The sequence below is a fragment of the Patagioenas fasciata genome, chromosome 9 (assembly GCF_037038585.1).
Source record: "Patagioenas fasciata isolate bPatFas1 chromosome 9, bPatFas1.hap1, whole genome shotgun sequence".
Taxonomy (NCBI): Eukaryota; Metazoa; Chordata; class Aves; order Columbiformes; family Columbidae; genus Patagioenas; species Patagioenas fasciata.
This window is the reverse complement of record NC_092528.1, coordinates 26,820,583-26,845,990: the sequence shown is the minus strand read 5'-3', so window position 1 is coordinate 26,845,990 and position 25,408 is coordinate 26,820,583. Positions and strand designations below refer to the sequence as shown.

At 44.3% G+C, this 25,408-nt stretch overlaps 1 protein-coding gene across 3 annotated transcripts in view; it reads right to left on the bottom strand.

The window, feature by feature from the left end:
- The window catches only part of DIS3L2 (DIS3 like 3'-5' exoribonuclease 2), a 191,343-nt gene that overhangs the window by 73,493 nt on the left and 92,442 nt on the right, over positions 1-25,408 (bottom strand). For all 3 annotated transcript variants that reach the window (XM_065844959.2, XM_065844960.2, XM_071812717.1), the window contains 2 exons: positions 23,146-23,225; positions 4,767-4,879 (listed from right to left, as the gene is read on the bottom strand). In XM_065844959.2, coding sequence (XP_065701031.1) covers positions 4,767-4,879; positions 23,146-23,225 — 193 coding nt within the window. The remainder of the gene's footprint in view (positions 1-4,766; positions 4,880-23,145; positions 23,226-25,408) is intronic.

Below are 25,408 nucleotides of genomic sequence, written 5' to 3'. Positions count from 1 at the left end.
AACTTACTGTTAAATAGAGAAGCATCAACCCACATTACTCTTGTTTTACAGGAGAGAAACTTTAGGCAAAGTAACTTAACACAACCCATGGAGGAAGAAGCCTCACAGGAGGGCAAGAATTCAATCAACCTTTTCCTGGGCTCAGCAAATACGCGCATAACGCAAGACAATGTCACCTTGCATTGAAGGTATTTCAACTGTATCTACCTTCCTGAAGTAAAAGAAACCTGTTTTCAACATCATGACAGTCTTGGCTAACTGCCTCCTTCTGCTTTAACATCACGATTCCTCTTCACACTCTACACAGAGAATCAACCATCACAGAGCACAGAAGTTTAAGCACAAATTCCCTTTTTCCTTAACATGACACAGTCACAGGCTGAAAGGATTCTTAGTAGCTTGGAGCCCGGCACTTAACATAAAAAGATGTCACCATCGTGTCACACTTGGAGAGCGAGATGTTTCAGGAGTAACCCAGGGGCTGCCCAGAAGGAACTTCTGCAATAGGATTACCTCCACCTCTTTCTGAAGGAGACGGAGGATAAGAGGAGATTTCCCTAAGTACATCTTCAATGCCTAGATTTGCAAAATATCAGGGTTGCATAGCATTCCCTCAAATAATCCCAAGGTTGCCCGGCACCTTTTAAATGCTTTGCCCTTCCTGTGACCGTCTGCCACGAGACAGCAGGGTCTGCCAGGTGCCCTGGAGTGCCAGGGCACGCAGAAATCCAGCTAATGAAGCCCTGCTGAGGAGATCAACTCCAGCGTGCTTTCCCCAGCAAATTGCTACGGTTGTGACTATGTTGGGGATCGCGTCATTCAGCTTGATTTTACTGCAGGTGGAAATGTAGTCACCTGGGTTTATACTGGGATTGCAACACTGGAACGGGTGTGTATAAACTCAGTTGGCTCTAGAAATGCAGTTGGAGAGATCCAGCAGGGCTAGGGAAGAAGCTTTCACAATGAAAAAAAGGACCTGCGGCCCCCAGGAAACCTTTTCTAATGAATGTATCATAGAAACCGGGGCTGAAGAAAGGCTTGGGTGGTGAGAGCTTGTCTGGTTTTCATCCCTCTCTATCAGTCAGGCTAATAAAAGACATCATCTCTCTCCACAAGCCCAGCAGGGCCCAAGAGATCCTGCAAAGGGCACTTCTTTGAGCGAAAGGCTGATACCCACAATGTTCATAGAATCACAGAACAATGTTTCATAGAATCACAGAACAGTTTGGGTTGGAAGGGACCTTCAAAGCTCCCTCAGTGCCACCCCTGCCATGAGCAGGGACATCTTCACCAGCTCAGGTTGCTCAGAGCCCTGTCCAGCCTGGCCTGGGATGTCTCCAGGGATGAGGCATCCACCACCTCTCTGAGGAACCTGTTGTGGCATTTTACTACCCTCATTGTAAAAAAATTACTTCCTCATGTCTTCCTACACATCATTGTCCTGGGGTTATAGAACACGTGGGCCTGTAACCATGGCCAGTCACACTGCTTAGCAGCTGGCTCCTCTGCGTGCTGGAATTGCTTCGGACATGGGAAGATCTCACCTCCTGCTCGTGAGAGCCCTTGATTTGGTTTTGTTTTGCCTCTTTGGCTGATAAAGTCCTTCCAGAAACCAAGTTTCCAGCCCCAGACTCATTCCTAGGGAGACGGTCACTGGGAGGGAACACACACATACTGGGATGATAAAACTCCCCATTCCCTTTAAAACCAGAACCATTTGCTGCAGTTTCAGAGTGGGTTTGCCAGGGTGGCTGTCACCAATGGACTCGCTGGAGCAGGTTTCCAAGGAAGGAACAGAGAGCAAAAATCAGTGAAAGAAAAGTGAAATGGGAACAAACTCTGGTTAGGAAAGCCCCTTATTTTCACACCCCCATTCTGCCGGCACCCTGCTTTGGCTACCGGTTCAGCTGATTGCCGGGTGACCCCTTCTCCCATCACCGGTGCGATGGGGAGGGACGGTGTTAACTGAGAGTTTCCATCAGCTGCTCTGCCCAGAGCTGGGAGGAGGACACCGAGGTCCAACAATGGGGTGGGCTCAGCAAACTTCTTGCTTACACGCTGAAAGATACTCAAAGGAAATAGGCAATTTGTTTGTGAGCCAAGATTTCTGCTCAAGGCTTGTATCAACACTTCCATGAATTCACATGTCGAGCAACTCTTTGTTACTCAGCCTGAGATTATCAAAACATCAACACCCTGACAACCTGCTGGTGTCAAAAGTGAATGTCTCGAAGTCCTTGGACTCAACGTGAAGATAGGCTTACAGTTCCGATCTTTGATCTCCAGTATAAAATAGGACCAGTAAAATATTTCAGGGATTTATGGCTGACCTCTCACTCGAGCTGCTTCACACCTAAAATAACACTATAAGATGTGCCAAAAAAGAGGAAACTGTTTATGTTTTCTTGCTTCTAAAAACCTGATACACTCCTATTTCAAAAAACTTTTGACTTTTATTAAGTAGACTGCTAGCAATTATACAATAACTCCCCTCCTGGAAACATGGTTTGGGAAAATTAAATATGTGGCTTTATTTAACTTCTTTGGGAGGATTAGTACAGTGCTAACCTCTAGCAGAATCACAGCTGTCTTAGGAAACAGTTCCATCAAAGGGAAGCATATTTTCTACAAGAGTCAGTTTACCATCTTGTATCAGACAGCCTGGCTGCTTTCCTCTGCCCATCCCCTCTCTCCTTTTCATCTCTTGTAATTAAAACATCGACCATTTCATCATCTAACCCAGTTTGCGCTCTTAAAATATATGTTCTGCAGGGCAGAAGTGTGGGTAAAACACTAATCCTGACTGTTGGTCACAGGTAGTGGAAGAGCAATTGAAGATTAAGGGCAATAGATATGTTTGCATCGTACACGACTGACTGGTAGTGTTGGTGGGAAAGAGCACTTTGAAAGAAAATTCAACAAGCTTTTCGAATTCAACCCGCTTCTCATGAAATGTTTCCTTTCTATATGAAATTCTTCCTTTGCCCTTTAAAAAAAAATAGTCACATGCTTTCAAACCACAGTATTTTAACTTGGAAATACTTGCTGGACTCCAGCTTTGCTGCCCCGCAGTGACACCCCCGAGCTACGGCCGTTGAGTTGTGTGTCAGAGGGGCGAGCAGAGCGCTGCAGAAGATGAGGGCTTATCCCTGGGGAGGCTGCGGGACTGGGAAGGCTCTGGTGCCAGAACTGCTGTTCCCATTGCTTCCCACTCCTGGAGAACAGTAAGGCACTGCTACCTGGTGTCTTCCAGCACAGCCAGTCCTTGTACCTGTGAGCTGCTGGGCTGGTGGCCACCGAGCCAACCGGGGCACTTCTGCATCGCTATCATGGTTACTCCAAGCAACCCATACCCATAGAGACCTAAAATCCACCAGGAGACCCCCCTGAAGCTATGACTTGCTGTTTCTACCCAAGGAAAGTTATGGAACAGCTACTAGAAGTTAACAGCTTGACATCAAACCACTAATCCGATTTCAATAGCATAAAAATAAATCATTTTATCATATGCAACAAGCGTCATTACAAGATCCTGCTCAGATAGCAACTCTGTGAACATCCAGGAAGGGAGGGGAAGAATCCTCCTTAATCCTAAGTAGCGAGTAGGATATGTTTATTTATTATACAAAACACATGTTGTCATCTGGGAAAGGGCTGCAGAGACTCCAGCCTGACTGAATGAGAGTGTGGGGAGAGGCAAAGTAACCTGCTCCGATGAGACTGCCTCAGCACTCCTCTTCATGCGGCCGATGCCTCAGTCCAACACAGGACACCGACAGCCAAGCTCCCCGCACGCTCAGCACCAGCAGGATCGGATGGGCTAGGAAACGTTCCTGCACATTCAACTGAAAATGACACAGGCACAGAAAAAACCTGGATGCTTCCTTTCCATTAACATTAAAATTGAACCTGTTCACTTTTAAAGTGTGGAAGTCAACTTTAAACTTGACTTTAACATTTCATTCCATTACACTAAAATCTGAACAATTTCAAATGTCTTTTCACTACATGATAAAAAGACATAAGCCACCATCTCTGGAGATGTTTAAAAGGCATTTAGATGAGGTTCTTAGTGACATGGTTTAGTGCTAGAGTCAGGTTAGGTTATGGTTGGACTCAATGATCCTGAGGGTTTCTTCTAAGTGAAATGATTCTATGATTCTGTTCTATGATTCTATAATTTCTCCAGCATTTGGGATACCCAGATAAAAATCTGTGAAATACGGTTGTACCTCAAGATGTGAGATCGCACAGGGTGCTTTACGCCCTACTCTGCTACGCATCCACTTCTGGAAGGGATTAGCTAGTACCACTGCATCGAAGACAAAGACAAAACTCTCCACCTCTACCACTAGACGTACAAATTTCAAGCTCTCAGCAGTGGAGCAAACGAGCCAGCTTGCAACTGTCACGTTTATCTCAGGGTCAGCATGGTGCAAACGTAGCTATGGAGCTCTGGGCCCTGAACTAAGTCCAGAGCAGCAGAGCCCCGTTTACACGGAGCTGCTCCTGAGCTGGCACGTCCTGGCACAGCCGGGTCTCGGCCCGCAGGCACAGGATCAGGAATTGCTGCATCTCCCCGTGCTCTCTCCATAAGCTCCAAGGTAGCCAGCAGCTCTTGTGCTTGCATCACTTTACTCATTTTTATAGGTTTGCTGCAATAACAGCCAGATTTTGATTGCAGGCATCTGAAAACAAACCTTTAAAATGAATTTGCGGTAAACGGAAGACACAGTTGTCATGAAAAAGGGAAAAGTCGCCCTTACCTTCTGCACTAGGTACACGCTGGTTGCTCTTTCACTCGCTACTTTATCCAGTGCTGTTTCTTCCAGTACAAAGTAGCTGACATCTGCGATGTGAACACCCACTTCGAAGTTCCCTGAAATTGCACGAGAAGTCAGTAAGCTGCAGGTAGAAATGAAACGCTGACACGTTTAACTCTGACCCCTCTCTCACTGCTACCATAGCCTTTTTACCTTATGCTTAGACCTCTCAAAAATGATTCTTCTTTCCCCTCTTCCATCTGATATGAAAACTGTGGTCTCTCAGCACACTAGCAAACTCACTGTTGGTACAACATCCGAGTCAATACACACACGAGTGAATCTTCAGCACAGCGATGGGTATGTGAAACCCCTTAAAAACCATGCGGAGAAGTCTTTCCAATCAGGAGCTTGTAATAGTGAGCCCAGTCCTCATCCCTTTGCTGTCAGACCACAGTAAGCAAGAAATATGGGGTCCCACCTTAGAAGCAGACAGGCAATGCAGGACATGGGTTCCCAGGTGTGGAGCATCAGGTCACACACACCTTTGGGTTCTCAGAGCTGCCCTTGTTTCCACTCCACCCTGGTTGAGCCCAAATTGCTGCTGGCGACCCGGGAACTCTTCAATGACTTTGGACCGGAAGTGCAGCTTTCCACAAACAGAATATTCCCCCTGTCATCCTGCCTTCCCTTCAGATCAGGCCATTTATTCTCTAATTAGAGCTCAGTCTAGAAGTATCTTAATTCAAAAGTTAGGCTAGAGAGGAGTACTACTGAGGTTTATCATGAGGTTTTGGCAATCATTTGGATTTGGAAGTAGCATTCACCCTCAGCTTTGGAAGTAATTAGTACCTTGGTCCAAGAAATTCTGGTTTGCTAGTCCTCAAAGAAGCCTATTGACCTTTGTTTTCTCTGGAAGGACTAGACTAGATTTGAGATGCTTATTTGTAGAATAGTTCTAAGTGCAGCGGGTTCCTAATTATAACATTTGGTTCTGTAGAGGAATTCACTAACTTCTTGGTATCTATAAATATTTTTTCTTTAATTTTTTTAAAAAGACAAAGTAATAAGATACCACACGGGTGACAATCCTGTTTGTTTATACACCTTGCAGAGAATATTATCAAAGCATTTCTCTAGAGTGCCACTTTTTTGATGGATAAATGGTTCATAGCTGCCATTGCTACGCAGCCCAGCTCTGCCCATGGGATGGGTATCGGTGCTAGATCTCAGCAGAGTGGGAATGGAAATGTAGACAGGTGAAGAGGAGACATGAGAAGGTTCAAGCTCCTATTAGAACTGCCCAGAGTGAGCACCAACCCGCCCTGTGCAAGCGTTTGAATGCGGAACAATTTAAACTTAGCTTTACTAAGCCACGTTTGCACGGCACTTTGAGTACGTAAAGTATTATCTTGCATTCTGAGCTGCACTCGACCGAGCACAGATGTAAAGGTGACAGAAATGCACATGGAAGATTGGGGTGCTGGGGTTTAGATTTGTCCATATAACCTACAGTCGCTGGAGGGTCCTGCAGAGAGTAAATACGACAGCAGCAGGGGGACAGGGCAATAATCCCATCGCACACCAAGGGACAAATTCCACCACTCGTTAGGAAGCTGGGAGAAACGGCTGCAGATTAAATGGTTCACCTCAGAAAGCTGCCTACAGCTGTGTTGTGATATTATCACATGCCTGGAAAGCCGCTCTACATGGATTAGGCATCCAAGCCTGAAACTACTTAGACAGTAAGTCTTAGACCAACAGTTCAACCAACAGGTCTAATATTACATGTACTCGAAGCCAACACACTCAAAAGGTAAAAAAATATTGAATACTTTGAAGTCAATATTGTAATGTATTGACCCTGCAGGCAAATATTGATGAAAGGAAAAGGAGAGAGGGTCATTACATCATGTCTTTAATGGTACTTTAATTCAATATGTGCACTGTTACATACATGAACTTTTCGTCCTCGGTAGAAAATCGACAAACCAAGAAAGATCTCATTGCATGAGATAATAAAACATAGAGTTAGCCAACGAAAACACATTGAGCGGAGTTAAGTTTCATTCAGGTTTCCCACCAGAGCTTCTAAAAGCTGGGGTCAGCATGAGCCCCCTGCTTTTGAACTTTTAATGGAAATTCTATCTAAATATTTTCTTACATACATTGACATAATGCAAACTGGCAGCTCTTGGGTTTGTCTTGCTCAAGTATGAATCACTCTATCTCCATCACCCCCAAAAAATTCAGATTAAGAGAACTTGAAGATATAGCATAACGATCAACCAATCTGACTTCTCTCAAATCTCTGTGTTTGAATGTATTAGACAAAACACCAGCCTAAGCCTGCACAGAAATACCTGCCTACTGCTCTCTCCTGGTTTATTTGCTGATTAAAACGAAAAAGATTTGTGGATAGAATCATAGAATGATAGATAGATAGATAGATAGATACTATTCACCAGGATTCTCTTCCAGGTCCGCAAACAGTTTTTCTAGTCTCATTAATTCTTATAACAAAGTCACAAAAGGAAAATTTCACATTGTAACTCCTGTGTTATTTCCCAAGGAAAAAAGAAAATGTGGCCTGAAGGAAAGAAAAGACAGTTAAACCAGCACTCATGTATTGAAAAAGTCTTGTCAGAGAGCAGAGAAAAAGGGGAAAGGGTGGACAGCACATGGACCACACAGCACAGATTGCTACACATGGTTTACTCCACCTTCATTTTGATGAAGAAATCTACTTTTCCAGCAAACAGAGACTTCAAGTCTTGGCATGTAGCTCTCCACCATGATGCACTTTATAACCTACATTTCTTACAGAAACAAGTACTTTACAAACCACAGCCTTGCTTCACCCCAAATGTAAAATCCTCCTACAGTGAAGCTAAAGCTGCACAACAACCCCTAAAGCGAGGTATACGCTATCAGTTTAGGGACATATTTTTTAAAAATCTGAATTTACATAAGAATGTACAAGAGATTAAACAAGACACTTCATATGCCGAAATCAAAGCAAGAGCTGAAGGACGTATCTTATTGTGATGAAAAACGCTGAAGGCACTTGGATGGCCTCTTTCACTCAGGACCTCTGGGATTTAAAACCATTTTATCTGAAAGTGGGTGCAAAATTGTCATCCCATTCAAACTCCGCCACAAAAAAGCTGCAATACAGGAGATGTTCAGCAACAGGGAATGCAGTTTAGAATCAAGTAACACATGTTTTATTACCCAGCTGTACCCTACTAACCCCTCTGTGCACATACAGAGACACGGCAACGGAGATGGATGGGAGACAGGAGTATTATTTGAAATTGCACTGTGGCATTGCAAAACCCAATAATGAGGTCCTTTACAAAGAGAAGCGCTTCTCCCAAGGTCTGTAAGTAGAAATAGGGAAAGGGCTGGGCACTCAGCCACCAGTGTTCCCCTTGGGCCAATGCTCTGTGCAAGGGGGACAGGATTTGTTGCCACCTCACTGCAGACAACACAGTTGCTGATGCCCTTGTGGCAATGCACGCACAGAAGACAATTTCCCTTCTTGTCTACCATCATGCAGGCTGCTAGAATGGCAGAATATACTGGATCTGTACTTCTTTGACCTACTAGAGAGCAGTGTAGGGGAAAGGGACCTGGGGGTCCTGGGGACAGCAGGGTGACCATGAGCCAGCACTGGGCCCTTGTGGCCAGGAAGCCAATGGTACCTGGGGTGGATTAGAAGGGGGTGGTCAGTAGGTCAGAGAGGTTCTCCTGCCCCTCTACTCTGCCCTGGGGAGACCACACCTGGAATATCATGTCCAGTTGTGGCCCCTCAGTTCCAGAAGGACAGGGAACTGCTGGAGAGAGTCCAGCATAGGGCAACAAAGCTGATTAAGGGAGCGGAGCATCTCCCGTGTGAGGAAAGGCTGAGGGAGCTGGGGCTCCAGAGTTGGAGAAGAGGAGACTGAGGGGTGACCTTATTAATGCTTACAGATATCTAAAGGGTGAGTGTCAGGAGGATGGAGCCAGGCTCTTCTTGGTGACAACCAATGATAGGACAAGGGGTAATGGGTACAAACTGGAACACAAAAGGTTCCACTTAAATTTGAGAAGAAACTTCTTCTCAGTGAGGGTGGCAGAGCCTGGCCCAGGCTGCCCAGGGGGGTTGTGGAGTCTCCTTCTGTGCAGACATTCAAACCCGCCTGGACACCTTCCTGTGGAACCTCAGCTGGGTGTTCCTGCTCCATGGGGGGATTGCACTGGATGAGCTTTCCAGGTCCCTTCCAGCCCCTGACATTCTGGGATTCTGTGATTCTTCCAGCCTTCTAGAAGCCTGGATCCTCTCTCGGAGCTTCCCAGGCGACAGAGCCATGAGCGGCAGGTGTCCCCCAGCACGATGCTGCATTGGGTGCACAGCAGCTCTGCGGAAGGTTCAGCTCCTCGACCTGAGAACCTGGTCTATTTGAACCCACTCCAAAACCCTGTGTGTATAACACTGATACAATGATAAAATCAAAGGAGAGTGGTGGCACCTTGCAGAAGAACAAAGAACCAGCTGTTCCTTTTTTTTTGTATTTTTTTTTCACTGATGATCTCATTCTCTACGACAATACAGTTCAAAGAACTTTTCTTCCGTCTTTATTGAGGAAAATTATAAACAAAAAAGGATTAGCAAGAAAGAGCTGGAGGAGATGGAAAAGGCCTTTTTAGTGTGTAAATGCTACATAAAAACTGCCAGCCCAGCAAGTCACATCAAGTATTTGCCCCAGGAATTAGAAAGCTGAGTTGAATGTATTTGAACACATTGGTAGCAAAGCCCTCTCCTCTGTCTTCGGCAGCCCTCGTCAGTCCCAGCACAAATGCAGAGACAGAGCAAGCAAGTTCACTTCATACCTCAAGTAAATGCACATTTTAGGACCGTGCAACTTAAAAATGCAACTTTTCAAGGATAAAACCACAGAAGGTAATTCTCTAGCACACATACACACTTGACTTTATTTCCACCTCACCTTCAAGCATTATCATTCTCAGGAAAGGAGACAAACATGGCAAGAGCGTTAAGTCAACTTAAAATCTAATACCAAGGTATTTTTATATTAACCACTATTTCTCACATTGTATTCACCCTTCACTTAGGGAGATACAGAAGAGTTCAAAGCCAATTGCGAAGTGTTTGCTCTAACCAAAAACCAGCCAATTACCCCCTGCTGCCAGTACTACAAGGTAGGCGGCTGTTCCTGGCCAGACCCAACTCTTGCAGCAGATAATTACAGCTTTTCCCCTCTTCCCTGCCCTGGGGGTACCACGCTGCTGTTCTTATCTGCAAAGCAAGATTTAATGCCTTGCAAAACTATGAAAAACTTGCATAAAGAGAGACAAATGAGGCCTTTAACCTGCATGCACGTTCCGCTGCTATTAGCAGGGCTACAGTAGAGTTTGTGTCTTCATCAAGGCTCAGGTTCTTGTGTTATTGTGGGCAAATGGGCAAGGAGACGTCTACAACAAAGGGCCTCAGTTACAGAAGGGATGGCCAGAGGGGCTGCAGACAGTAATAGCAGTGGACATGAAACAAATATAAGTTGCACTGAGGCAGAAAATGGCACTGAGACTTGGGGAAGCTGCTGGAGTTAGCGAGAGGTCGTCACAGAACTTTAACACATGTCTTTCAATGAAGGACCTGAGTCCACAGTTCAAGTGTGACGGGAGTGTCCCTCTTGGACAGAGAGAGGAGAAGAGAGGGAGAGAAAAGAGAACGACTGAGTGGGAGAAAACAGCGAGGAAGCAGAAAAAGAGCAAGATGGAGAAGCGGAGAAAAGTCTAATATAAAAGTGGAACCACAGGGAAAGCGAGTCATTCGTCTGCTCCAGATCCTGAAGACAAAGGTGGGTGGCTTTAATTCTAAGCTGAGGTTACTTATCAACAGCAGGGAGCCAAGCTGTTCTTCAGAAAATCTGACAGTGTGTTTTCTTTTACTTATTTTAAAACAACAAGGAAAGAGCTTAAACTTTACTTATGTGCCCTAGAGCCATTTTGCTTTTTGAAAGTGCAGTGCAACCGAGCATAAATCCATTAACTTGTTTACCAGGAAACCAAATTTTTCAAATTATCACATGATGGTCCTTTAGCCAACCAAATTGCAACTAATTACACCTTCTTAGAGCATTCAATAGCTTTTCCCTTCTCAAAAGGTCTCTTCTTTGACATAACCTTACGAAAAGACCCTGGCAAAGGGAGCCAGGATTCTGTATCTCAAGAGAGCAGGACAAGTCCCCGGGGCACAGAGCAGCAACTTCTCCATCCAAGCATAAACATGACTTTAGCAAATGTTGCAACAACTTCAAAAGAGGAAAACCTGTCTGCCCAAACAAACAATAAGCATCGCTAAAGGGTAACAATCCACAAAATCCTACATGCTACCAGGCGGTGTCTGTAGATGTCCTCAGAAACAGCCCCCTTCAGCCACCAGCCACAGAGAGACCAGCAGGAGCAGCCTGGCCGAGGTTTCAAGGTAGCTGAACTCTGCTTACTCACTCATTTTTGGGTTTGTAGCACCTGGCAAGGCAGTCACAGCCATGCCCCTGGCTCTTCTGAGCGGCCACTCCAAGTGCTGCGTCCGACTGGAACCAGCAAAAGCACTGGGTGGGTCTGGGCTTCTGCTTTGCTTCTTAAATCACAATTAAAACCATTGCTTCCTTTCAACCTTTTCACTCTTTAGCCTTAACAGATCTCATTTACCTTCTTTGCTTCAGGAGCTGGGCTGATGTAAAGACAATAAAATCTGTGACTTTTCTCATTTAACTGCACAAACTCCGGAGTGGCAAGAGGGACCGAATCCTCGGTGTCAGCAGAACCGAGATTGGCCCCAGCTATTCCAAAATGAGTAAAAGGCTGAGATCACAGGGGAAGGGAAACAAAACTAGAAATAAAAACATCTTCAAACATTAACTCTTCCCATCCTGAAAGTGTGGATTTCTGGAATTACCTGAGAAACTACTAACAGGAATAGTGATGTTGCAAAGCGATGCTTTCAGTGACCCTGAGAGAATCAAGGAATATTCAAAGCATGTTACAAAACTAAAGCATAATATTTTTTTTTGTTATCCTATTTTTTCTTAAGTTAAAAGGTCAATGTGAGACATCAATGAGTCTAAAATCAGAATAACTCCCCCTTGCTTTGCGGTGACTTCTAAAGCACTGTTTAATCAGGTCTCAACTGCCCTGACTTTTGGCCATTTTGTCTCTGGCATCAACCGAACGTGATGCAGACAACTATGATTTTACAAACCAATTCGGGAGTGGCTCAAGGTAATGCACAAAACAAAACTCTTGTGTTCACTAAACACAATGAGGGACAAATGAAGATGAGAAGCAGAAAAACACACTAGGAAAGGAACCCTTCCTAAGCAGAATACTTTCCAGAGTTTTCCATGTGCCACCGGCAATTCTTTAAGTAGTTTCAGAATTAAGAGGAGACTTTATCTATTAGCAAATTAAACACCGGCACCAAGTCTTCCATGCGAATTGCATACAGTTTTTGTCTGTAGCAGCTAATAAATTCAGCGATGCCCTAAAACAACTTAACCAAATTTAAAAGCTACCTTTTATACCTAAAAAAACCAACAAACCAGGACACCTCCATCATGTGGCACTTCATGCATCACACAGACCAGCACAAGCCAAATCAGTTAAGCACAGTTTCAAATAACTTTGGCTAAGGTTGTTGTTTAAAGCCCTCGCAAGGAAGGTGCTCCCCACGCTGCCCAGCCCTGCAGGGCCTGCTCAGAGATGGTTCCTGGTCAGCACAAGGCCCTTCCAGGCTCTCAGGAGAGTCCACCCTCCCATGGGAACATGGGGTTGATCTCCCTCCCCGTGGTGTTGCAGCTCCCACAAGCTGGAAACATCTAAGCTGGTGATCGGTCACAAGTCAGATCTCCAGATCACGTTACCAAGGCAGAGAAACATTAACGCAAGAGTGTCCTGTCCTGTGGGTTGCCAGTGAACCCAGATCAGCTCTTCATCACCTTGTGACAGGAGATGCTGCCATCCAGAATGAACCTACTGCCTACACCGTTCCTGAAAACCACCTTCAAACCCGATGTAATAACTGCAGAGGAGAATGAAAGAGCTCTTCTGTGCAGGTGGTTCCACTGCATCATTAAGTTGGATACTTACACAACGAAGGAATTCTCCTGAGGGGAAAAAAACTCCACTAAATACTCAGAAGGACAGAATTTAAACAGCATGTACAAGATAAAACATTTAATTGCAGACTGAAGGACATGGAGAACGATATCAACAGAACAGGCATGCTGCATAAAGATTTGTTCACATCGCTGAGCAAGACGCAAGTAGGAAAATACAAATGAAAGCAGAGCACGAGTATTTTAATAGCAGGAGTCAGAGCAGAGGACAGTTGGGGACAGACAGTATAAGGATGGAAAACAAAGAGAATGTGTAATTTCTTTGATCAAACGTGTCCAACATTGGCAGACTGAGACCAGACACAATGGTTCCTTATGCAGCAGCACCTGTGTCCCAACTACCACCCACATGGGTTTTCTCCCCATTCCTACACCGGTGAGCTGGTTCCCTCTGTCCCTGCACAAGCACCCAGCAGACTTTGTGAGGTGCCAAAACAGCAAGTTCCACTTAGAGGTTTTATAAATTGTATTGATTTCTTTGTGAGATTTGGGTATGATGAGCAAAGTGGAGTTACAAACACCAACTACATCTCTGGGAGAACCTCTAGATGACTACTTATGACTTAGACCAACACGAATCTTTGCTACTCGCAAACACTTGGCAGATGGATCTTCAACCCTTCACCAAGACAAAACGTCAAGCAGGACACCAAGGTAACAATTGTGAGGCTGTGGACTCTGATTCCTACCTTGGAAAGCACTCTTTGCTGGTAAAGTCACCAAGGTAAATGGTGCTGAAATCTCTCAAGCATTCTCTTAACAGTGAGCTTTCCAGCCAACATGACGAAAGTAAAAGGACAATTTCTAATATTTATGTAATGCATTGTTTCTATCACTATCCCAAGACCCATTCAAGAGGCTGACTCTTTCAGGAAATCGGCAGCCTTTGAATTTAAAGAGATGGGAAGTGGCACCCAGCAGCTTTCAAGATGAATTACGATCGCTGTGGGTGTAGGATGTCATCCTGTTCCTGAAAGGAAGGTTTAAAGCAGGGAGGGACCAGCGTGTCTCTACCACTGGGTCAGTCCCTTTTGGGATATCTCTACTGAACACAGCAACCCAAGGCTGGGCAGGCGTTCCCAGGCATTCAAAGAGACCTTGGGATTTAGTGCTGGGCCAAACACACACAGGTACTTCCACCCAATAGCCTTGACATTTCAACTTCTTTGAGAACAGAAGGCGGTCACTGAGATTTCACTTTTAGCCATCCGACTTTTTTGTTTATTTTTGGAAGCATTTCCAAAATAATTCCATCTGCACCTGGTTTTACTCTTTCTGTGTAACTAGCATTATATTCAACAATTGAGAAATACTGCCATGAATCGTGCTGCAAGAAGATGTTCTTCCTGTTCAGCTGGGTTCTGAAACCCCTGCATTGCAATGAATCAAAAGTTACAACAATAGCACAGTGATTCTGGGGGATCCTGTCATTTAAGAAAGTCGATAATAAAGAATATATACAGCAGTACCTTTTTTGCTGCCTGCTCGCAACAGAGCGTACAACTGAAGTTAACCATGTGGGAATTTATTCCTAGCTATTTGCACCTTTTTAATGTTTCTCTTCCTCACACATTTTCTGAGTCTTATTTGCTAAATTTACTGAAAAATCCTGTTTTGTCTAGCTCTATCTGGTCATCACCTATCACTTGTGGTTCTTCTCTAAAGACTCTCCTGGTCCCTGAGGTTCATTTCAGTGAACAGAAATGCTAGACAAAATGCTTTTAAATCACTCTGTATGGGAATGTTGGGATTCTCTCCCCATTGCCCAGCTCCTTAAAGGCATTTTTGTTTAGTTTTGTTTTTTCTTTAGTATGCAATTAGACACTATTGTTTTTAAGTCCATATCCACAAATGGCACTAAGACAAAATCCTGTGCCTTGAAATCTTTGGGGAATTGTCCCAGGTCCTGAATTTATGAACTGAAACGATCCGCAAGGCGACTTCACCCGGAGCATCTCTCCTCCCTGCAGGAAACTAAATTCACTTTTACGAGTAATTCCACTGGTATTTGCACATCTGCCCGCATGTTGTGCAGCCATGGTCTTCATTGGATTAGTCCTCCATGCACAAACTACCTTTCGTATTGTATTAATCTTGTGTCTTTTTCCCCTACAGCTTTCTTTGTGTACTGCCAAAAATAAAGCTTTTGGGATAAGAATGGAATCTTCATGAAACAGCTATACTTGATACAAAAATCCAGTGCAATAAATACGAATATCAATAAAAATCCTGCCTATTTTGCTTAACCAAGCTTTTAACCAATCTTCTCACAAGTAGCAAGAAATGCTTTAACAAATTATGTTCCAGCAATCAATGCTGCAATCAAATCCAAACTTTATTTAATCTCCACCCCAATACCTTATCACTCAGTTTAATGCACTGTCTGGGGATTAGGCTCAGCCTGTTTCCCTTTCAACTACTGTTGGTTTGGAACAAGCTCAAGCTGAGGGGAGCCCTGTGCTGTCAAGTTGTTTCACTGATTTCAGGATAGATGTTCGATGGAGGAAGAGGAATGCAATCCAGCCCTCTGATTCTGTTCAGTCCTGCACGGGGAAATTGGAAGTGATGTGCGTTTCTCCACATAACCCCACGTTACTTTAAATGCAGAGGCAAAATATCCTGTACACGCTGCAGTTCCCCAGCGTTATATGGGATTACGTTATGGGACACAGCAGGGATCTGGATTTGGCATAGACCTGAGTATATTTTGCATATTTCAAAATATCTGCAACCGCAAGCCCTCAACAGAAAGGATATGTACCTGTTTCTAATCACTGCAATATGTCTTTTTCACTTTCCTAGTGACACAACAAAAAGCCACCAGATTAATCAGCAGGTAACAGGAGAGGAGAGCTAATTACATCTGATACCAAAGCAAAAACTAACCAATTATTATGCACAATCCCACTCCTTGTAGGTCTTCTTTATTTTTCCCTTGACTCCTGCAACAAATTTAAGTAAATTGCCGTTTACAGTCATTTTACATTTGACTCATATATCAAAGTTGGGTTTCTGTCATGTTCTCTCTAAGCTAAGTCTGGTATCTGTTCACCTTAAACATCTTAGAAAGAAGGAAGCATTGTAATTTCGTAATGCAATTTTTGATTCAACATTAGTCCATTCTCCAGTGTTAGTCTAAGCAAGTCAGCCCAACATGTCTCCAGTTACAAACTCTTCCTATACAGGAACCAAATAGATTAGCTGAAAGGTCCTGTACCACATGTTGCCAGAGCAAGTTGCACCCGACAGTCCTCAAGTGGCCAGAGGGACAAAATCGAATAGAAGAGGGAACATTTACGTCTTTCAAAGCAAAATAAGTGCACACAACTTTGGAAAATGAAAACAACCCGAGTGTTTGCAACCTACATCAGGAAAGAACAAAGATGGAAGGAGAGGAAGAGTGGGATGTCACCTGAGACGGCAGAGAACATTGTGGGGCTACCAGGGCTCTACCAGTGGTTTTTGGTGCAAGACACTGGAGTTCATGCACTGAGGGATGTCTACTAAGGTGTCCACGAGGTCTAAGAAAAGTAGCCCAGTGTCTGTGGGCTTGCAGTAGACAAGGAAAAATTTTACCAATATTTGGTAAAACATTGGTTGTTTTTGCCAAAATGGGTGAAATAGGCTCCTTGAAGAGAGAGATGCAATTCCTCACTCTCTGCAGATGTGTTTCTGAAACACATTCCCACAGTGGACTGAGGGAGAAAGGTCACACTGCACTCTTCCCAGATTTGGGTCACTAAGAGAAGGTCTCCTCTTTGCTTATACCCCATTTTCACGACACTTACAGAAACATAATGTGTTTGAAGGCTTTCACCTCATTCATAGAATAGTTTGGGTTGGATGCGACCTTTATAGCTCATCTAGTCCAACCCCCTGCAATGAGCAGGGACATCTTCAACTAGATCAGGTTGCTCAGAGCCCCGTCCTGCCTGGCCTTGATTTAAATTCACCATCGGGTTGAATGGATTTAAAAGGAAGGGAAAACCAGGGAGCAGTGCACGGCAGAACACTCATTTGTTTAGGTCATCAGGTAAACACTGGGAAGATTCAATGAATGTACCTACATATGACCTCGCTCCAAAATGCAGACAATGTCGCTAAGGACATAAAACCCAAGGCAAACAGCCTGTGGAATATGTTTCTATTCTGCAGTACAACAATTCCTCCTAGAATAAGATTCTCCTTACTTAAATTACTTTTTGAAAGATTGGAGGGATACAGGAATGAAAAACAACAGCGATAACCGTGTTAGTCACCAACAAACACACAAAAAGATGCACAGAAGCTCTGTCAGGAGGGCCCAAAGTACTGGCTTTAAATCAGTATCAAAAGACCTGCACACGGTAAGACAATCCCACAGAAAAGCACCTGCTGCCTTCTTTCCCATCACATTTCACTTAGATGGAACTGTCTGCCCTTATATATGTCAAATTCCATTTCTGTTCCTACCAGTAAGCAGCCTGCAAACACAACTCCATAGGTTGTGTACATTACCAGAAATACAAGCAGCAGTTGCCAGCGATTCCCAGAAGAGGTTTGGCAAGTGTGGGAAACTCGCCCGGTGCCACTGGGACACGCGGGTCACCGGGGGTGCTCTCACACGGTGAAATCCATCTTCAGCAGTCTGCACCCTGGGTGAAAACACGCAGGCCTGAAAGCAGCATGGTTGTTTTCTGCGAGTATCTGCAACATTTGTACAAAGGGAGAAGGGCTCTGTTGCGTGCTCCTGGCTGTGGTAACTCGCTATGAGACGTGCAGAAAGCATCACAAAAGAGTATCGACTGAAACAAACTCACTAAAAACCTCAAGCTACCCTGAAACAGCTCTACAAAGGCTGCAGAAAGTAGGTGCAGTCCAGATCCATCTTTTACTCCAAGATTATGCCGAGTCATCTAAATGGAGTACAATTTGTTCATGCTTCTACAGCTGTTACATAAATAACCTTATTTTCCATCTTTATTGGAGCTGATCTCTTTTAAAATATACACTCACAACTGCGAGCAGCAAGCTTACCTCCCTACTGCTATCATTAAACAATAACGAGGAGCACGACTGTTAATCAAAAGCAGACTCCAATATAAAATCCTCTCAAAACCAGACTGGCCCACTTAAGATGTATATTCCTGAAAAGTTTCCAATTGCTGCAATATCCTAACGTGAGCTCCATTAAAAATACAGCTATTCCCACAAACCCCCCCATGCTTCATTTGCTAGCGACTCTGCTACCGGGTGTTTCTTCATCAGAGATTTGTGGATTACTTCTGCAGAAAATTCCTTTCCATCTTTTACTGAGTAGGTGACGTGGGCAAGTCCTCATCCAGTGACTGGAACCGATAAGGGTGACACTGGGAACTTCTAAAACTAAGCAAGGTGCAAAAACTGTCCCTTATCTCTCCGCTTGTTGCCTAAGAGCCTTCAAGACAATGTCTCAGTCTTGAATAAATGAGCAACAAACACTCGAGGACAAGGACAATTTCATTCTTTACAATCTTCTGAAATGCACTGATTCAGCTGTCTGATAGAAGTAGTGCAAACAATTAGTGTTTTCTTTCTTGTAGTTATTACGGGTGCTACGCACCAACAGAGAAGCGTTTTCTGAACTGGGTTCTGCATTCTCTGTTGATTTTTGGAGATGACCTGACCCAATGAGGATGTCGGGTATGTGGTTTGTCCGTGTTGGGGTTTTTTGGTGCTGTTTCTTTTTCTTCTTAAAGTGTTTTACATATGGGCAAAAAAAAAAAAAGATGGAAAAATAATAATTTCTTGTAACCACGTTTACATTTGGAATAAAAGCAGCGTTAACTCTTAACACAACTTTTCCCTCGTGAGAGACGCAGCCTTGCCAGCCCTGGATAAGCTCTTAACCTCTAGAACAACTCTCTGTCATAACAATTGCAGCTAGCATAGCAAGTTTTAAAGCCAGAAATCCTCAGGGTACCTCCAAAATACACCAAGAGGCTTTATTAAGCACAAGATTGAGGTTCCCTTAAGGACTCTTTTTAACACAGAAGAGCTGAGGATGGCCGTAGCTTTGCAAGCAAGTGAACACTAAGAAGTGAACTCAAAGGGCTCCCCGCGCTGGTTTTGGATCCTTCTAAATCTGCAAATTCCTGAAAAATTTGAAGTCAAAGTACAGATATCTTTTAAAATCTCACATACTCTGATGGTTTTATACCTCTGCTTTTGCCAGCTGCACTTCATGGGCCTATAATAGTTATCTATGTAGTGCTATAGTAGCCACTGAACCACAGGCTGAAATATCACTGAGTAAAGCTGTCAGCTCACAGTGAGCCAAAAAAGTAACAAATCCACAGAAATTCAATTTGCATGCAAAAACACGTCCCAGGAACTTGTGATACAAGATGGATCTGGATGTCTCCTGCCAACTGCAAAGGACAAGCTGGAGTCCCCAGTGCTGGAACCTGAAGAGCCTCCCCAGCTGGGTAGAGCCCAAGCCCATCCAAGAACAGGCCAATGGTAATTAACTATTAATGGCTTTCAATGCTAATGCCCAACCATGATGCAAAACTACAGCAGTGAAGAGTACATATGCCAGGTAATACAAACGCACAGGTTTCTGCTACATTTTCCTGCTAGGAACAGACACTGTGTGATGCTGGTTGAGGATCTAGCACCTTGTCTCTTGAGCAATAAGCTCTGCAGCTGTCTTTCCAAGGTGGCACCTTAGAAACGATATAGCTAATATTGCCAACTGCGTGTGAAACAGATATCCCCTATAGGAGGCCCACAAAATAATGTTTTGATCGGATTCTTCAGATCAGGAAGTTATTTGAAAAATTTAACCTTGGGAATTTCACACTTCAACACCAAAGCATAGCTGGCCGAGGAAAGATTCATGAAATGCTGGATCAAGCTTTTGCCTCAAACAGCAGCACATTGGGAGGATAATAGACAGGAGTCCATCAGTATGGTTCTTGGCTGCTTTTATTACTCATCTTCACTAAAAAGATTCTGCAAGCATCTCCTTGCATGACAATCAGAAGCCTTAAAAGTGGAGATAGTTCCAGCTACCAGACTGGACATCTCTTCTTCAGAGATATCTCATGTTTTAAACAAACATTGCAGCACAGAGACAGCGCTGAGATTTCCTGCACCAGCCACCTGCCCGCTCGAAGGACATGGAGGGGTTTCCTGCAGGCTCCTTGCGCCGCTCGCTCCCGCTCAGACCCTCGTGTCCCTCCCAAACTGATCCTAACTGCATCAAAAACCAACCAGACCTGTCTTCCTGCCTGCACTTCCTTCTGAGCCACGAGGCTTCCTCAGAATAAATACCACAGATTTCAAAATAAAGGGTATTTCCGTGGCGGTTCTTTCCACAATGATGTAAAAAATGGTCTCTGGGACACTCTGGGACATCAAAACTGGCTTTTCCCTTGGGCTGTGGCGGAGCGTGGGCACCGCTCTCATGGATGCTCAAAGGAGAGGCAGAGGGCACAATGCCCAGGACCGGCACAGATAAAATCGCTCTCAAAGAAGGCTCCGGCTCAGAGCATCTTCTCATTCATTGAGAGGAGTCCAGGGGGGAACGAGCGTGATGCAGGACACACAGTTCCAGTGAAAAGGTGGAGACCTGGCACACAAAGGGCCGCTGTGAGCAGGCTCCCACCTAACGGTTTATGGAAAACGAGACGTGGGGGTGAACAAAGGCCTTGGAGCAGGGACAGCCACCAAGGTGCACTCACTTGTCTGCCCCTTGGGTTTTCTCATCTGAGGTTCATCTGGAGGAAAGGTGGGGGTGTATAATGATCTGAGATGGATGTAAAACTTTCAAAAGCACCAAACCCACACTGGATTTCCCATCCTATAAATTCTGGATACAAGCCAAGCAAATCTTTACTTTTATTCTCAGGAAAACAGCTGTGACCTGTCCCTTACTCCTTCCCGGTTCCTTCGTATCTCTTCTAAAACACATTTGTGAAGTTTATTTCGGGCAGCTGAAATAGGAGAAAGGTTCCTGCACCTTCCACTTTCGCTCTATTTGAAAAATTAAGCTTTGCAAAGCTCTACGCAGAGTGACCCTGTAGTTTGATCCATTTTACCTCGCTTTCCCAGCTGCCTGGTTTTCCTAGGAAAAGGAGGTGTTATCTTTAACTGCAGAAGCATCCTCCGTCCACTCAGGTAAGTGCATCAGAGATCACCTTTGAAATAACAGGGTATCCTGGGAGAGAGAACTGCGCCTGCTCCTGTGTTATACGGGTACAGGCAATCCCCGAAAGCCTGGCTTTGACATGACCCTTTTGTATATTTCGCAACCTTCACACAAGATGAGGGAATGACCGTGAAAACCTTCACGTGGGGGCTCTGGGAAGCCAGCACAGGCCTGACACAGCCCCTGGGAGAAGAACGAGTCCGAAATGAAGAGGCCAAGAGGACGTGGGTGTTCACTTTGTCTCCTGTGCCTCACGTCTGGACAAAGAAGAGCGAAAAGCAACAAAGCAGTGAAGACTGGCAAAGCACATGAATGAAATCCACTCAGAAGACAGCTTTTTAAAAATATCTATTTGTTTTTATGGGTGTTTTTCGTTTGTTTTCCTCGGCTGGATTGCATGAGAAGGACCTTGTTCCCAAGAGGCTTTATGGGGCACAAGGCAGCGCTGCAGCCGCCCTCCCCTGCACCACGTGGGGATTGTCAGCAGTGATGCTACGGAGCTCTCGCAATCAAGTAATGTACCAGTAACACCTAGAACTGGACCTTACAAGTAGAGGATCCCTTCTGCACCGGTACATCTCCTTATAGATTGGAGAAAGAGGTCTCATAAAGCATTTTCTAGAGTTGGGGTCGGAGACACAGGCAGAGCGGGGTCACATCCCTGACCGGCAGGTTTATCAACAAGTGCCAAGTATGAGCGAGAGCCCTGCACTGGCTTTGTGGAATCACTGGGAAAGAAGAATTCTTATTCAGATATTTTCCTTGAACGCTTTGTCCAAATGGCTTATGGATGAAGAGGAAAACGGAGATGTACGCACCACAAACCAGCTCTGTGAATGGTGTCGCGCAGCATCTAAAACCCACGTGTATGTCAACAGTAGAGGCTCAGAAGCTGGAGTTTCAACACCTCAGATCTGAGGGGCTGTGGGATCACAACACTGCCATAAATCTACAGATAATTCAAGTGACGAAGCTGAAAGAACAGAGTCCAGCTTGGGATCTCTCAAGAAGTTTAAATTTTATGTGAAACAGAACACCAGTTTCTCCTTAATCTTGCCTCAAAACTGCTACTGTACAGTATAATTAGAAATAATTTTATTTGCCTCAGATTTTCTTTCATTTCTCTCTTTTTTTTTTAATCAGTTTTATAGCCCTGTAATACTATTCTGTACAATTCATTGGCCATATTGCACAGAATGAAATCAACCCCAAAAGAGAGAATGACATTTGACAATATGATATCATCATATTGTGATGATTAACAAGAGCAAGAAAAACTAAACACACCCCAAAAAGTCACTTTATCTTCTTTATTAGTGGTGGATAGGCTAATCAAATCATGCATTATTTCTAAACCAAGTCTGTTACTGGATCTCATCAAACTAAATGAGCAGAACTTGGATAGCAGAGTGAGCTTGCAAAAGGGAAGTTCCTTAAGTCAGAATCATCAAGATTTGGCTTCTGGAGCTTTACTTTCTGTTCTGTTGGCTTACGGCATAGTAAAAGTACAAATAAGGCAGAACAGAAAGCTTAAAAGGCAATGAGAAGAATAACGCAACTTACAAGGCACACTGTGTTCATCTGACAATTCCCAGCATCCTATAAACTCCAAAAAGCAATTCAGCCAGTGACCTTCAAAAAACTGGATTCCTCCACCCAGTGACGGTGCATTCAAGGTCAAAGTCTCACTAGACTTCAGTCTGCAAGAGTGGCAGATCAGCTATTCAGCTGTAACTCCTGGAACGACAGGAGACAGCGGAGATCTGCTCAAATCAAATTACAGCTCTGATTATGCAAAACACCACGGTTCTGCATTTCCCAAGACTACTAAGACTACTTCGGAGTGCAGCTTGAAGATATCTGCTCTAAGGTTTCTGAAAACAGGCAATTAAAACAACAAGAGAAAAACTAGTTTATTACTCTGCTCGCATTTGTTAAAGAATACTTTGTGACAAATTATATATATGAATGTGTCAACAGATGAACATAAACACGGAGAAGTTATTTCATAAAATATATCTCATACCGTCAGGGAGTTGTTTACAGGACAAAGCATCATCAAGATCTTTGGCAGTTGATGGGTCGATGGTAAAAATGCATTCTTTCCTATCCAAGGGAAAAAGAAGAAAAGAGAAATTTATCTTCCAGTCATGAAGAAGATATCAAAACACAGAGAGCATCAGAGACATCCAGACAACAACAGCCATGTTTTCAGAAGATTCCGTCTGTTAAAACATCTTCCAATCTGATCTGAAAGTAAATCTAATTTTAAAATAAATAAGGCCTTTAGACAAGTGACTCTCCTTGTTGTTTTGTGAGGGTTTTTTATTCGTTTTGGTTTAACTGCTTGCTCTTAACAGCTTCCATCTCATTACTGATTTTCCTCCACAAAAACTAAACAACTTAGCCATCAAGTTCACCCCGAAGAAACAAGCACGAAAGAGTCTTGATGCCTTGCAGCTAGAGTAAAAATAGATTGTTCCTAATTGCAAAGCTAAATGGAACACAAATAACCCCCAAGCCCGTGCATAGGAGCAGTTATCTCACCACCTGAAACCCCACGAGCCCAGCTGGCATGGAGCAGAGGCGCTGGAACATCTACAAAACACGCTGAATAATAACAAAAGCAAGAGTTCTGGTCTCAGCAAAGACACCCGAGAGGTGCAGTACTTTCTAACACCCACATTGCCTGTCATGTACCAAAGGGAAAAGCGGGTTCAATAGGAAACGGTGTGAAAAGCTGTAGAATGAAAGAGCCCCAACTCAGCTAATTAGAGCTAGCAAATCAGCTTGGTGCTTAGGAAAAGCTGAATCCCCCCTGTGTACGCTGTTCTATGTGGTAGCTGGAATAGGCAGTCCTGCCCTGGAAGGTTTACAGACAGACAGACAGACAGACATACACCTGACAGCAGTGGGGGACAGGGACACCAGGAACACACCAAGATGGATCACAGAAATGGTCTAGGGCCAAGGAGATGAGACAGAAGAGAGCATTTCACTCAAGAATCCTCATGTTTAATAGAGCGGGGCCCGGCACCAGCAAGACCCAAAATCTGAAGCACTCGATACACAAAACTTCCTAAACAGCTCCAGGGCTTCTCCCTGTCCTTGGCTGCCCTACAGCAACTCCTTGCCCAGGCCCCTGGGCTACAGACATGCATGGAACATGGGACTGGAGCTGAAGAGCGGTGAAGACAGCAAAGGAATGGGTCTGTTGGGGTTGTTTTGCTTTTATCTCAACCTTTAGAATGTGTTGAGCCCCTCCTTAGTTAAAAGATCCCCAAGCACAATGGTGCGGGCTGGGGCTGCGCCGAGGCAGAGCTCACACCGCTTCTTCTTGTCTCGTATCATGATGGTAACTCCCTTCTAGAGATGTACAATGAAAACACAGATAACTTTTCTCACTGCATAACCACCCGTATATTCCTGGGGTAGGAGAGGCGGGAGGGGAAAAATTACAGCGCTTTTAAAGGCGCAAGTGTCACATGGAATTAGCAGGTCTCAGTCTTTTTGCACGGCCGCCCACACATCAAGAGCAATGTGTCTATATTCGCAGGCCTATCACTTCGGTACTTAGATGCTCTGGGTGGTATCGGTTGGTGTCAGACAGCTGGCGGTGCGTATTTATATAATTCCACCCGGCACACTAAATAGAGATTTTCAAAGACACAAAAATCAGTAAAGCACTTCATTGCCTCTGAGACCTGACATTTTTTTAGAATATTCTAGCTTTCAGATCGGACGGCAAAGCTGCTTTAATACCCAGATGCACATTAGTTTCTGATGCTTCACGTGCATCTAAACAAATTAGAGATCATGACGCTGAAAGATATAAAATCTTTCCAACTACACCAGGACTTTGATCAGTTGCTGCCTAGCCATCCAGCACTGGGAATCGAATTCTAAAGGCTTGCAAACAATCTTACTTGCATAAATATACCTTAAAATTCCACCTAAGGATGGAATTTCAGGATACTTCCACTCCAGTGGACTGTGCAACTTTCTTTAGGGAGCCACACGTATGCGGATACACAGACACCTATACCACAAGCAGTACATAGGCTTGTGTGCGTATTGATACACCAGGTCCCGCCAACTCACAGGCTATAAAGGCAACAGCATCCTGGCACTGTGACTGCTCCCCAGCCACATCTAGTAAATCTTCCTTTAAGTTACTTAATTTAAAAGAGCAAACAGCACCGAACAGACACTAATGGCTTGCATTATCTGACAAGCGAGCGAGAAAAAGATTTAAGAGCTTCTTCAAAGAGAATGAGGGTTCTTGTGTC